At 45.5% G+C, this 12,151-nt stretch overlaps 1 protein-coding gene across 12 annotated transcripts in view; it reads left to right on the top strand.

The window, feature by feature from the left end:
• The window catches only part of LOC133348480 (ARF GTPase-activating protein GIT2-like), an 86,606-nt gene extending 78,794 nt beyond the window's left edge, over positions 1–7,812 (top strand). For 7 of the 12 annotated variants that reach the window (XM_061561314.1, XM_061561313.1, XM_061561312.1 and 4 more), the window contains 4 exons: positions 259–474; positions 1,741–1,875; positions 2,367–2,430; positions 3,171–7,812. In XM_061561314.1, the coding sequence (XP_061417298.1) occupies positions 259–474; positions 1,741–1,875; positions 2,367–2,430; positions 3,171–3,389 (634 nt within the window). In that variant the 3' untranslated portion in view covers positions 3,390–7,812. The remainder of the gene's footprint in view (positions 1–258; positions 475–1,740; positions 1,876–2,366; positions 2,431–3,170) is intronic. The other 5 variants (XM_061561320.1, XM_061561317.1, XM_061561318.1 and 2 more) reach the window with 1 other exon arrangement.
• Positions 7,813–12,151: the final 4,339 nt, after the last annotated feature.

Below are 12,151 nucleotides of genomic sequence, written 5' to 3'. Positions count from 1 at the left end.
GTACCATTCACCGCTGAGGCGTAGCGCCGTTGTTTTTAAAGACACTGCACTCCCCGCAGAGTTCTGTAGCGACACGATGATAGCTGGCGCCAAACTGTGTCACACACCCTCCCGCATGGCCTTGTGGGAGCCTCGGTACCGATAAAGTTATTTTAAGTACACGTACGTCATCGGAATGGGAAAGGGTTAAGTGCAGCCTTCCCACACCGCTGCGTATGCCCCCCCTCTCCCCCGCTTGTAATTGGTGATTGTGAGCAGCAGCGGGACCAGCATTGGCACGAAGCGGGTGAGGTGCGACGGGCAGGCCGGGGCCTCCCCGCTCGGGGATGGCGCCGGTGTGGCGCAGTGTCAGGAGTTGAGCGGAGAAGTGGACCCTTCGCTTCCCAGCCCCGAGGACGTGATCCACAAGACGGAGCACATCACCAAGAACATCCAGGAGCTGCTGCGGGCGGCGCAGGAGAGCAAGCACGAGAGGTGCGCGTGTCTCCGCATTCTCTCCGCGTGAGCCACGGTCCCGGCGGGTTTTATGCTCGCCGCCTTTTCAATGAAGTTCGCTCGCGTGGTACGGGGAAAGTAAACGCGTCGTAAACACGCGGTGGGAGAGCACATATCCTCCGCGCTGAAGAGGAAGAGGCCACGTTGTGCACATGCATGCATCTCAAGAAGTTTAGTTTCCGTTGATTGTAAGTGCAAGTTACTTTTGGCACGAAAGATAATTAATTGATCATTTCCAGGAGTTGCTTTAATGCATGCCAGCCAGCGAGTATCCACTTGAAACAAAATGTGACCCACGAGGATCTGGTGAGCATTCTGAACAATGGGCGTCTGGATGAGTTGTGCGCTTGCGGCTTGTGTGTTTTATGTCCATCGGCCATATGCTATGCAGAGTGTTTTGCTTTGCATCCTTATGCCGAACTTTTTTTCAGTGAAAGAAAAATCACAGTTTTTTCACTGAGTGGCAATGGAATTGCAGGCATTGGAATGAGCAGAACACGGTCCCTGTATCAAAGATAAAATGCATAGCTGGTGAAGAGAGCACACTGCCAGACACCCTGAATTTTTGGTAGCATCAGAGGACCACTTTAGACATCTGCTTTTTAATTGATTGGATCCTGCTGATGCCAACCAGTGCTGCCAAGCAGGTGTTATGGTGATGCTCCTTTCAAGTGGCATCCTGTGGTCTGTGGTAGTGGATAGATATGATGATTTTTAGACAATGTAATCAATTGCAGAGAGCTTCAAAATGTAAATTTTGAGATGCCTGTCATAAGGTTTCCGAAGATTACCGTGACACTACTGAGAAAGTAAACTGAAGCTTTTAGTTGATGTTCCTGCTTTCACGTGATGCAGGTGACGCATCGGCATGGCTCTCCTGGCCACGCGCTGAGCTTCACTGCGTTCTCTCCCTGCCTCCCCTCCTTTCAATTCCCTCCCATACGCCTCCCCCCCCCCCCTCATCTTTGTACATCTTCACTAATCACGATATCTTCTTGTCCTCTCGCTTAGTTCTACACCGCAACCTTTCCACTCTCCCCATTCCTCTTTTCCATCAACTGTAACCTCCATTACAACGGTCAAATGTCCAAACTAACCTCTTCTCTGCAGCCATCAATATCTTCCCCATCTCTTGCCCCGGCCCCTTGCCTCGTCCTGTTTTACTTTGTCCCTGTCCCCCCGCCCCGCACACCTCGCACGCGTCTGTCCTTCCACCCGTCCCCCCGCCCTCTCTCGGACTCGCAGCAAGCAGCTGGAGAGGGACAATCTACGGCGCTTCAGGCACAGCCTGGGGTGCTTCAGCAGCCTGGTGCTGTGGGGTGATCGCCCCATGCCCCACCAGCCCACTCTGCAGCCACACAGGCCTAGCTCTCTCGACTGGTACCTCGGACCACACCTGGGTCATACCTCTCTGTTTGGCTTTTTTTTCCGCTTTGCTTTGCTTTGCTTTTCCTTTTCGCCGCTGTCTTTTAACGGACGAGGAATTTGCAAGCCGAGCCCTTTTCTTGTTCTCGTTTGCTTACAAATTCGCTTAACATAGTGAAAGCTATGGCGTGCGATTTGTGTGCTGACGAATGGGCAACTTTGTCTGCAGATAAGTAACCAGGATGTCTAAATGCCCTGTCCGTCACCATGTAAATTGCACCCTGTGTGTTTGGGTGTTGTTGTTTTCACTTTTAACATGAAATTGCTAGTGTTGGATGCGTGCGTACGTAAACTTTGCTTGTTTTTTTGTTTCAGTTGGAGATTAAAAGCATGAGATATCCGAGAGCGCAACTTCACATGTCCTAAATCAAAACCGTTGCTCCAGCAACACGTTGCCTCAAACATTGTCATTTTTTTTCTGTCTCAAAAATCTCTTTTCTCCCCAGCTTTGTGCCGTGTTCAGAAAAAATATCTGCAGCAGTATACGAGATGGCAGCTCTATTCCCTAAGGTAATGACAGCTTTTCATTTATATTAGCAGCTTTCACATTCCACGAGTGTACACATATGGGTAGATTAGGATGTTGTTGTTGTGTTATCATTTTCGTTTTTCCAATTTTATTCCAATTGTGCTGATTTGTGTCACTTACCATCTGCTCATGAGACTAAGAAATGTCCACGAAGAACTGTCAAGACAGGACAGTGCATCACCTCATGCTAGAACAGAAGATGATAACACAACTACTAAGATGCCTGCAAAGTTACCTTTTATTATACCAAGGATTCAGAACCACAAGTTCTGGTTTAGAGATGTTCATATTACAACAGTCAAATTCAATCTTTTTCGATTTAAAGCTTTCGTGACTGCAGGGATTCATCTTCTTGGTTCTTTCGGTAAAGTCACGTAGAATGGAAATAATAAAATAATAAAATTTAAAATAATAAAATAATTCTCACGACGTTTCGGCCAGACTCTGTCTTCTCGAGAATTATTTTATTATGTAAATGAGAGATTACAGGAGATACCACAGCTGTCGGGCTGTGACGGTTCCACCTGAAGACGGAAGCTTGTGTTGCCTCCGAAACGTCGTGATTTTCATTTTATTTTACTTTTATTAATTTTAATTTTTTACCTACGTGACTTTACCGAAAAAACCTAAGAATATGAATCCTTGTAATCACGAAAGCTTCAAATCTAGAATTTGTTTGTGAGTGTTCGCGAGCGCCGAATCTGCATCCTTGGACCCACAGAGGCCGGCGCTGGAGGCCGTGCGCTCCTCGCTGCGGCTACTCACGAGCAGCGCCGCCCGCCTCGCCACCGAGTGCCGCAAGACGGCCGCACCGTCGGGCCCCGGCCTGCCTCCTGTGGACCTGCAGCTGCTCACGCAGCAGGTGATCCAGTGCGCCTACGACATCGCCAAGGCCGCCCGCCAGCTCGTCGCCATCACCACCAACGAGGGCGGCCAGTGACCACCGTGTCCGACCCCGAGGCCCACCTCCGTGCGGGTTGGGCTCACGGGGAAATGCTGAAGGGCGGGTGGCTGGATTTGAGGCCTCTTGTACCTCTTTTCCAACTGTACAACCGAACCGCACCAAGGCCATGTCGAGCCAGTCCGGCACGGCTCTGGAGGTGCCCACGGTGGTTATTCCACTGCGGAAGCCGGGTCGTGCCATTGCCGTCAAACGCGGTGAACGTGTTGAAATGCGTGTATTTGATTTGCCGACGCTATGTCCTCACAGTGTAGTGACTGACATCACACACAATGAATGGATCATTAGACACACCCTTGGTCCTGCTTGATTCAAAATGTCATGCGAGGCCCACCAATACCATGGTTTGGTTCCAGCTCGGCATGTCAGGTAGGCAGTGGAAAAACCCACCTTGTACCGTGAAGGGCCCGGGCTGGCGTGGCTCGGATGTGCAAGTGGAACGTGGGTATTAGATACCTGGGCTTAATCGCCTGGGGATAAAGAGCAATAAATGCGAGAGCAAACATTGTATTATTGATCTCAGGCTCTGTGTGGTCACTGGCGACCGCACAGATGTGGCCCAACATGACAGTTTGTTTTGACTCGGTGATTACTCATCTCTGGGAGTATAAAGCAGTGACAAATGTGAAATGGTTAATGTCCGCAGCAGTTGCTGCATGCTCTGGCCAGTGTGGTTTATGCTATGACGAGCAGTCTTGTGATGTCTTGGGTCGGAAGCTTTCCTAATCGAGTATGTGAGCATTTGTTTTTTTGCTGGACATTGAAAGTTTGGAAATGGTAAATGCTGTGATATATTTCGCAATATCGCCAAATATATATATTTTAATGATAAAAAAATAACATGCATACGTGGCATTAACTTCCTAAATTTTCTATTCTAGAGTTGCAATTCTTTGGGAGGTAAGGGGGACATGGGTTATTTTGGTAATCTTCAAATTTGTACTTTTTTATGCCATGGGATATCCTTTAACTCAAAAGGCAAATCATGTTAGTGACTATTTGAGCCCTGCTCATTATGCCTGCTTGTTTAGCGCTCTTTGTCTGTAGATGACTCGGCTTCATCGTGCTGCTTTGCCTGTGTACTTGTACTTGAATTGTTGACTTTTACTGTTATTTGACTCGGACGTTGATGTTTCATCATTGACTATGACAGTGGTTGAAATGGCCACTCTCAATAGACAGCGACCACAGCAGTATCTTATGATGAGTTTTACTCGGTGAATTTAGGAATAATACTGGAATTGTTCCTTTTTTAGAAGGCAATTTTATTAAATGTGTGTTTAATAAAATTAAAATACTCTGTGCCATGCTGCTGAATATAGCAAATGTGGTTTCATTATACGGGGCCTGATTATGGCCCCCTTTTTAAAAATCAATCTCTCCAAAAACATCCCTTGATTTATGACCTTGGTTTCTGACCAGAACACTGATTCTCCTAGCCCAGGTTGATTCGTGGTATAAGTGATGCTAACCTGCATTTTTTGTAGAGTTGAAGCTGAAATGTTGCCAAGAAGTCACATGACTAAAGGGCTCATGACGACGGCTTATGCAAGTCTGATCTCAGATCTCGGAAGCTGCACAGGACAGAGCCTAGTTAGTACTTGTGTTGCGGCGCAATGTACGACTCCGAGGCAGGTTCCGTTAGGGGCTCACGCCAAGTTTATTTAGGGTTTTACGCCGAACCAACCCCCCCCCCCCGAGCCTATAACCAGAGGTGTGGACTCGAGTCATGTGACTTGGACTCGAGTCAGACTCGAGTCATGAATTTGATGACTTCAGACTCGACTTGGACTTGCATAACAATGACTTTGTCCCACCTGTGAGGTGTGGACTCGAGTCATGTGACTTGGACTCGAGTCAGACTCGAGTCATGAATTTGATGACTTCAGACTCGACTTGGACTTGCATAACAATGACTTTGTCCCACCTCTGCCTATAACTCCCCAGGGTACAGGGGACTGTGATCCCTCCAACCCCGGCTAACTCGGCTCTCCTCCCTGCCCCGGGCCGGGACTACCCCAACCTCGGCCGGTTGGGCGGAGTAGCCTCCCCTAGCCTCGTGTGAGGATCAACTACCACGAGTCCCCACTCCTACCCTCGACAAACCCCGGTTACCTCCCGGGCCCCCCTTTAAATACCCCCTCCCCCCCCGGGGGCATGACGTCACGTTCCACTCAGAGGGCGAGCGTGACGTGACGTCACCCACTACTCCCCTACATTGGGATGGGTAACTGTCAGGACTTGCCAGGTGTTGTCGCCACGAGGCTGTGAGGCAGAGGTCGCAACCGGGTACCCGATACCCGGCTACCCGTACGGTACGGGTACTCGTTTGCGATCCTGGTGCGGCCGGGTACGGGTATGGGTAGGCCGTGAGTCACTGGTGAGTAACTGTTTGTCACTCATTTCCCAACGTCTTGTCTCTTCTCACAATTCAAGTTCCTAGAATCAACCCACCCGCGCCTGCAACATGGCTTCATCCCAGAGGTCGCAATCAGGTACCCGATACCCGTTTGCGACCCTGGTGCGGCCGGGTACGGGTAAGGAATCGAAACCCGTTTGCGACCTCTGCTGTGAGGTGGCCAGGAGATTACTGCAATCCTACAAACCCACGGAGTGTTGCAATCTTGCATGCATATGTGTTCTCCGAGTACTCCCGGTTTCTTCCTGCAAGCCAAAAAAATAATTCTAGGAATTGGCAAAACGTCCTGAGTAAGTAATTGCCGTTCTTTAATTGTAAGAAGCATTCTTTTCCCATAATTTAGATTTGAAAGGTCTCAATATTAAATCAATCTCTTTATATATGTATGTATAACTAGTCGTTTTATTTCCCTAATAGGTGCAAAAATGTCGCTAAGTTTGCTTAAGGTGGGTCCAGTTCTATTAACGACCACATTGAGAGTGGAGCTCTGACGTGGGTCTTGTTAACAGAACGGCAGTGCCTTCACAATCGCAATAAAAGTGCCATATTTTGGCGTATAGGAATAAAAAAAAACCTGTTCTAAATCTGGAATCTCTTCATTTCGTGTGTGATTTCCGAATAACAATTTATGCCAGTTCCACAGTGTAACATAAAAATGGTTGAAAAAAAAATCCTGATAAGAATATGAACCCTTTTCGCATTCTTCCAGAAGGGGGTTTCCTGTCAACCAATTTTTCGACTTGAGAACTTAAAGGGCACAACATGAGAAAGCCGATTACAATGTGGGGAAATATTTTTAAGACACGCGGAATCTGACGGTGGGATGGGCAAGTCCGTGTGTGTGGTGTGACAGTGTGGATACTCGTGCCTCTTCCAAGCGTGGCCAGCATGGAAGAGTAGGCCAAACGCCCTCTAGGAGGGGTTGCTTTTAGTGCATCCCTCCAGTGGAGGTGCCTCCGTCAGCAGTGGTGTGAGGAAGCAATTGCTGCACGTTTATCTCCGAGCAGTCTTAGAAAAAACACACAAAGTCGTGTATTAACCATTGCACACAGGGACAGATCATGTCCATCAGACGCAAGGTTTGTCCACCTGTACAAAAAGTCGTTATTTTGTTCTTGTAGCCACCTTGTTGCCCGATCACACCCTGTATTATTATTATACGTTTTGTTTACTTGAGCGCCACAGCAGCACGTTCAATATCAACCAACAACAAAGCTGTCAAGCAATTTAACGTCTGACAGAGTACATGTGTTTTTGTTGGGTCACACTGACTTTAAGGATAAGCTGACACAGCATTAAGCGCCACACTGTGTTTCCTTTGGGAATATATGTTTACAAATTAGTCGCATTTCACTGGCAAGAGACATTAACTCATGTTCAGAAACCCTTTCTAGAGGCCCGGCACTTAGGAACCATACATGTTGTAGCACTAAACGAAAGCCTGTTGATTGGCTTTGACACATACTACCATTTAAAAACAAATAGATTTCTAACACTTGACTTGCTACTACTGACAAACGTAAATATTGGCATGTTGGTGCATTAATAATGTTTAGAAATACTACTGAATTATATTTCTCTTTTATATAAATATACACGTGTGGTGTTGGAACTGGAATTGTTTTAGATAGAATGAAACTAAGTATATAAGCATCTTAACCTGAATAGCTGTACCATGTTGGGCGAGTGTACTATTTCCGCTTCTATTTAAAACACACGCTGACTCGAGAAATGCGCGTTTAACACGGTGGAATTCAAATGCTCTTCACTATTCAAATCTCGTTTTGACCAATAATGCTACGAGAGAAGCATCTCATCTATGTTACACTTCAATGGCTGGAGAACTGAGATATGGGTGTTTGAGAACTACTGTTTTAAACTATGACAACATACTGTCACTTCTGTTTTATGTTAAACAGTTGGAATGTAAGTGAACAAATCTTGTATGGATATGGACTGGAAAAATAAACAATTTTAATGTTGTGTTCATTGTTTTTTATTGATTCATTGCAATGTTTTTTTTTTATCCTGGTTCAGTATATAATAATACAACCGGCATGGATGCCACAAGGTTAAGTATATGTAGATGTTGCAAATGTGATGATGGTGCTTTCCAAAAGTTGGTGCCTGTTAACTCATCACATTGAGATGAGGGTGCGTGGCACAAAGTTGCAGTGCCTCCAGTTCGCTGTTTTGGAGTGATTTGTGAATTTCCCAATGATGAAACGGACCCAAGCAGGTGGCCAATTAAGAGTCACGTGATTCATCTTCTTGGTTCTTTCGGTAAAGTCACGTATAATGGAAATAATAAAAATAAAACAAAATAATTCTCACGACGTTTCGGCCACAACGCAAGCAGCCGTCTTCAGGTGAAGAACAGGTCTGTCGATAAGACAGAGTCTGAATGACACGTCCTAGGCTTGGAGCGTCTATTTAAGCTGGGAGGGAGGAGGAAGAGCGCCTTGACAAAATAATTCGCATATCAAGAGGAATTTTTGCATATTTATGGGAAATGTAAATCCCTGCAGTCACGAAAGCTTTAAATCGAAAAAAGTCACGTGATTGTGACACGTGCCCCTATGAGGAAAGTGATCCGAACAGGTGGCCAATTAAGAGACAAGTGATTGTGACACGTGCCACTGAGGAAAGGGATCCGAACAGGTGGATATTTCAAAGTCACATGATTGCGACACGTGCACCGATGAGGAATTTGATGGCAAACACGTAGATAATTAAGAGTCCGTGAATGTGACACGTGCCCCAATGAAGAGACGGACCTAGACAGCTGGCCAATTAAGAGTCACATGATCAGGGAAAGGGAGATTATAAATAAAACACGGAGGAGCAAGGCCCGGTAGAAGAAACAAGACGACAACGCCAGCAGAAGAACCAGAATCCAGCCGAGGTGAAAGGGGGAAAGGCAGAGCTCCCTAGCTGGCTTAGTTTTGCAATTGAGTGCATTGTTTCGTACTGCGTGTTGGTTGTCTAAAATCATATTTTAGCCTTAAAAATCCTGTAATCATGAGGTCTTGAATGTTAAAATATCAATGCCCATTGTCTCTAACCCGTTGTTCCTCGCACTGCTCAGCCGTGTTCCCAGGTTGAGGTAGAGCTGCCACTGCCAGACATGCGATTTGACCGAGTCCAGTCTCCCAGCTGTGATGTTTTGCACCCAATTCTCATGTACACCTCGGCTGTGTATCATGACCGTGTCTGTGGCCAAGGCTCATGATAACAGGCCAGGGCTTTTGGGCTGTTCTTCGTATTTTGGAATCCCTGACTCGCTGCTCACAATAATTAAGGGCCTTCATGATGGTGGGCAGGCCCGGGTAAAGCCACGTGGCAAGGAGTCTGAGACATTCCCAGTTCACCTTTGGTTGCGACAGGGATCGTCTCCGACTCCTAGATTGTTTAACATCACTTTTGCCACGTAGTTCGATAAGTTTTCCTGGGTTGTACTGCAGGAATTTTCATCTGGTACGGATATAATGGGACTGCTGATCGATGCCCGGGTGTGGTTGAGTGATGGCTCCCTTTTGATCAACCATGTTTGCCGATGATGGCTGCTTGGAGGAGTTGGAGGTGCTGCTGTTGAACATGGAGTGTGCCACTAAGAAGTGGTCTTGCCATCAGTCCCACCAAAACTAAGCACTTGCCTGGGATTTTGTCCCATCAAACACTCCACCCTCAACCCCCCCCCCCCCCCCCCCCCATTGGTGATGGAGTTGTTCAAGTGGGTAGAGTACTTATAACTTGCTCCAGTTTGACAGCAGAGGTCTCACTTCGCATCAGTCGGGCAGTATATATTTTCATCTGCTGCGTAATTGTCGAAGCTACCTGGTCTGTTGCTCCACACGAAGCTTTGGGGCTTCTCAGCTGTTGATGCCCTCCGTGCACTACGCTTGTGAAACGTGGACCCCTCGAATAGAACGTGCTGGTTAGAAACATTCAGGCTGGCCTGCTTACGATCCATCCTGGGTTTAACCAGGCTAGATTGTGAAGCGCTCACAAATTCTTGAACGATATGGACACATTCCCAGGAGTGAGCTGAAATGTGTACAGGTCTCAGAGGATCACCAGTGTATTCCTTTATGGGAGTATACAGCTTCACCGTGTGGTCCCTTAGTAACTATTAGCTGTGGTTGCACTCCAAAACAGATTGTGGCATTTGGAAGTCCTCTTTGGGATTGAGGTTCATGGCTGCATCTTGAATAACGTGAAATGCCAGTTACCGCCACAAAAAAAAATTGAATACACCCAAGGGCCAATTTTGATGTGCTACAAGGGTTGGTTTTCAAAAGCAAACGTGTTCTCTTCAAACAGAAGTAATTAACCTATGATCATGGGTGTGAAGTGTTGATAGTGTCATTCAGTCCAGGATGGTGGAGTGCAATGTAAAACCACAAAGCGGCGATGCCTTTTGTTGCAAGAAGAAAATACCGCACAATTATTTACCAATATTTCTATAAATCTTCATAAAAATAGGAACTGAATACACAGGTTGATACGTTTCTAGTTTTATTTCATGTTTGGACATCATTGGTGACTGTTGATGCTGTAACTCATTACATAGCAATGACCTTCATATATACTGTATATACAACTTACAATTGGATCTGCATTTACATGTATGCCTTCAGTATCACAAGTCTGCCACATACCCTTCTTCCACTTAACCCTCAAGGATATAGAGTACTGCTTATCAAGTTTATGGGACAGCAATGTGTAGCCCAACAAAAGCCTCTAGACAATGATTAATCTTGTCACTTATAAAATCCTATGTTAATTAAATAGTGCTAAGTGACTAAATTTAATCAATTACATTTTAAGACGGGTGCATTCTAATTCACTAACATTACATAAGCTGTAGAGATTCTAAAATACACAAATGGGCTCTGAACTGCAAGTCTTCTGGGTTGTAGCAGCACATGCCTTGCTACTCAAGCTCAACAGTAACTGCATTGAGAAGTGATGTATTAATACTACACCAAAGTTGTACTGGGTGGCAATATTCGGTTAAATTGACTTCAACACAGGACAATGCAATAAAAATGTGCCACATGCTGCAAGATGCAAAAAAAAACCATTGTAAGATTGGTACAATCTGAACAGCTACACAATGGATTCAAATGTACATTTCAATTTGTTTACTTAAAAAAATGGTGTTTACATGAAACGGTGCACAACTAGCCAATGCAATGACCGAGGCCATAATGCAGCCAGGCTCTTGATGCACCAAAATGTGCTAGAAACACAAACTGCAACGTAGTTTCTTAATGCTCGCAGCACAAAAGCAAAGCTTGTGGATTAGTTTATATAAACTTTTAACTGCCATCCTGCTGCATGCCACAACTCATTTACAAATCCCTACCTTGACTCTTAAAGCTACAACATCGCAATCATAAGCAGCTTTCAATAAACTCCACACAATACGTATGCCTAGCTCGGTGCTAAACCATTTAACAATCCTATGCAGAAAAGCAGTACACGATTGCTACTTCTGGAAGGGTAGTGATAATTATATATACACTATAGCATCAATGGCACATTATAAAGTTAAAACTACAGCAACAAACACCTCGTAAATTAAAATCTGCAAGTCATCTGCAATGTTCATGGGCGGAGATGTACCTCACTACCCTGATCGTCCCTGAACTGTACATTTCCTTTAAGCAACTTCAGAATTCGGAACATTGTTCCACCAGAGCACTATTTATACACTCATGAAAAGGAACTATTACAGATGACCCATCTTTATCCAGTGTAACTACCAATGTCATTATTATTGAATGGCATGACTTATACAATTGTGGTCAGAAGACATTTGACGAGGGAAAGTGCATTGAAAGAAATTTATCACTGAACTTTTATCATGTAAAACGGTGCCACATTTGGGACAAAATACCAACACCAAATTTGTACTGCAAGTTCCTATGTCCACATGACAATATAGGCATGGAAAAAAACTTCACCAATCACCACAAAAACTTCACCAATCACCACAGCAAATACAACCAAAAAGTGTTTGTCAAAAATGATAATTTTGCAACACATTTGCTTAACTCTTGTTCACAAGTCTCCTTGCTTGGGGGAAAACAAATGTTTTTTGATCAACTCTTAAGTTTCTCAAAATGACAACTCATGGGAATAATCCTAAACCACCACCTGCTTAATTAGCACTGCCCCCCTTAGAGGTGCTTTGCCTCGTGTACCTTGGAATGCAAGCGTAATCTTCGCGAATGTTCGAAGTGAAAGTGCCATACCCGGTCGCCCCCATGCCAACCAAGGTATGTGTGGAGGGAAACCAAGCAAGCTCGTGACG

Source organism: Lethenteron reissneri, chromosome 27 (assembly GCF_015708825.2).
Source record: "Lethenteron reissneri isolate LAM-NWPU_2019-01 chromosome 27, ASM1570882v1, whole genome shotgun sequence".
NCBI classification, from domain to species: domain Eukaryota; kingdom Metazoa; phylum Chordata; class Hyperoartia; order Petromyzontiformes; family Petromyzontidae; genus Lethenteron; species Lethenteron reissneri.
The sequence above is the reverse complement of the archived record's forward strand: the minus strand, read 5'-3'. Positions and strand labels throughout refer to the sequence as shown.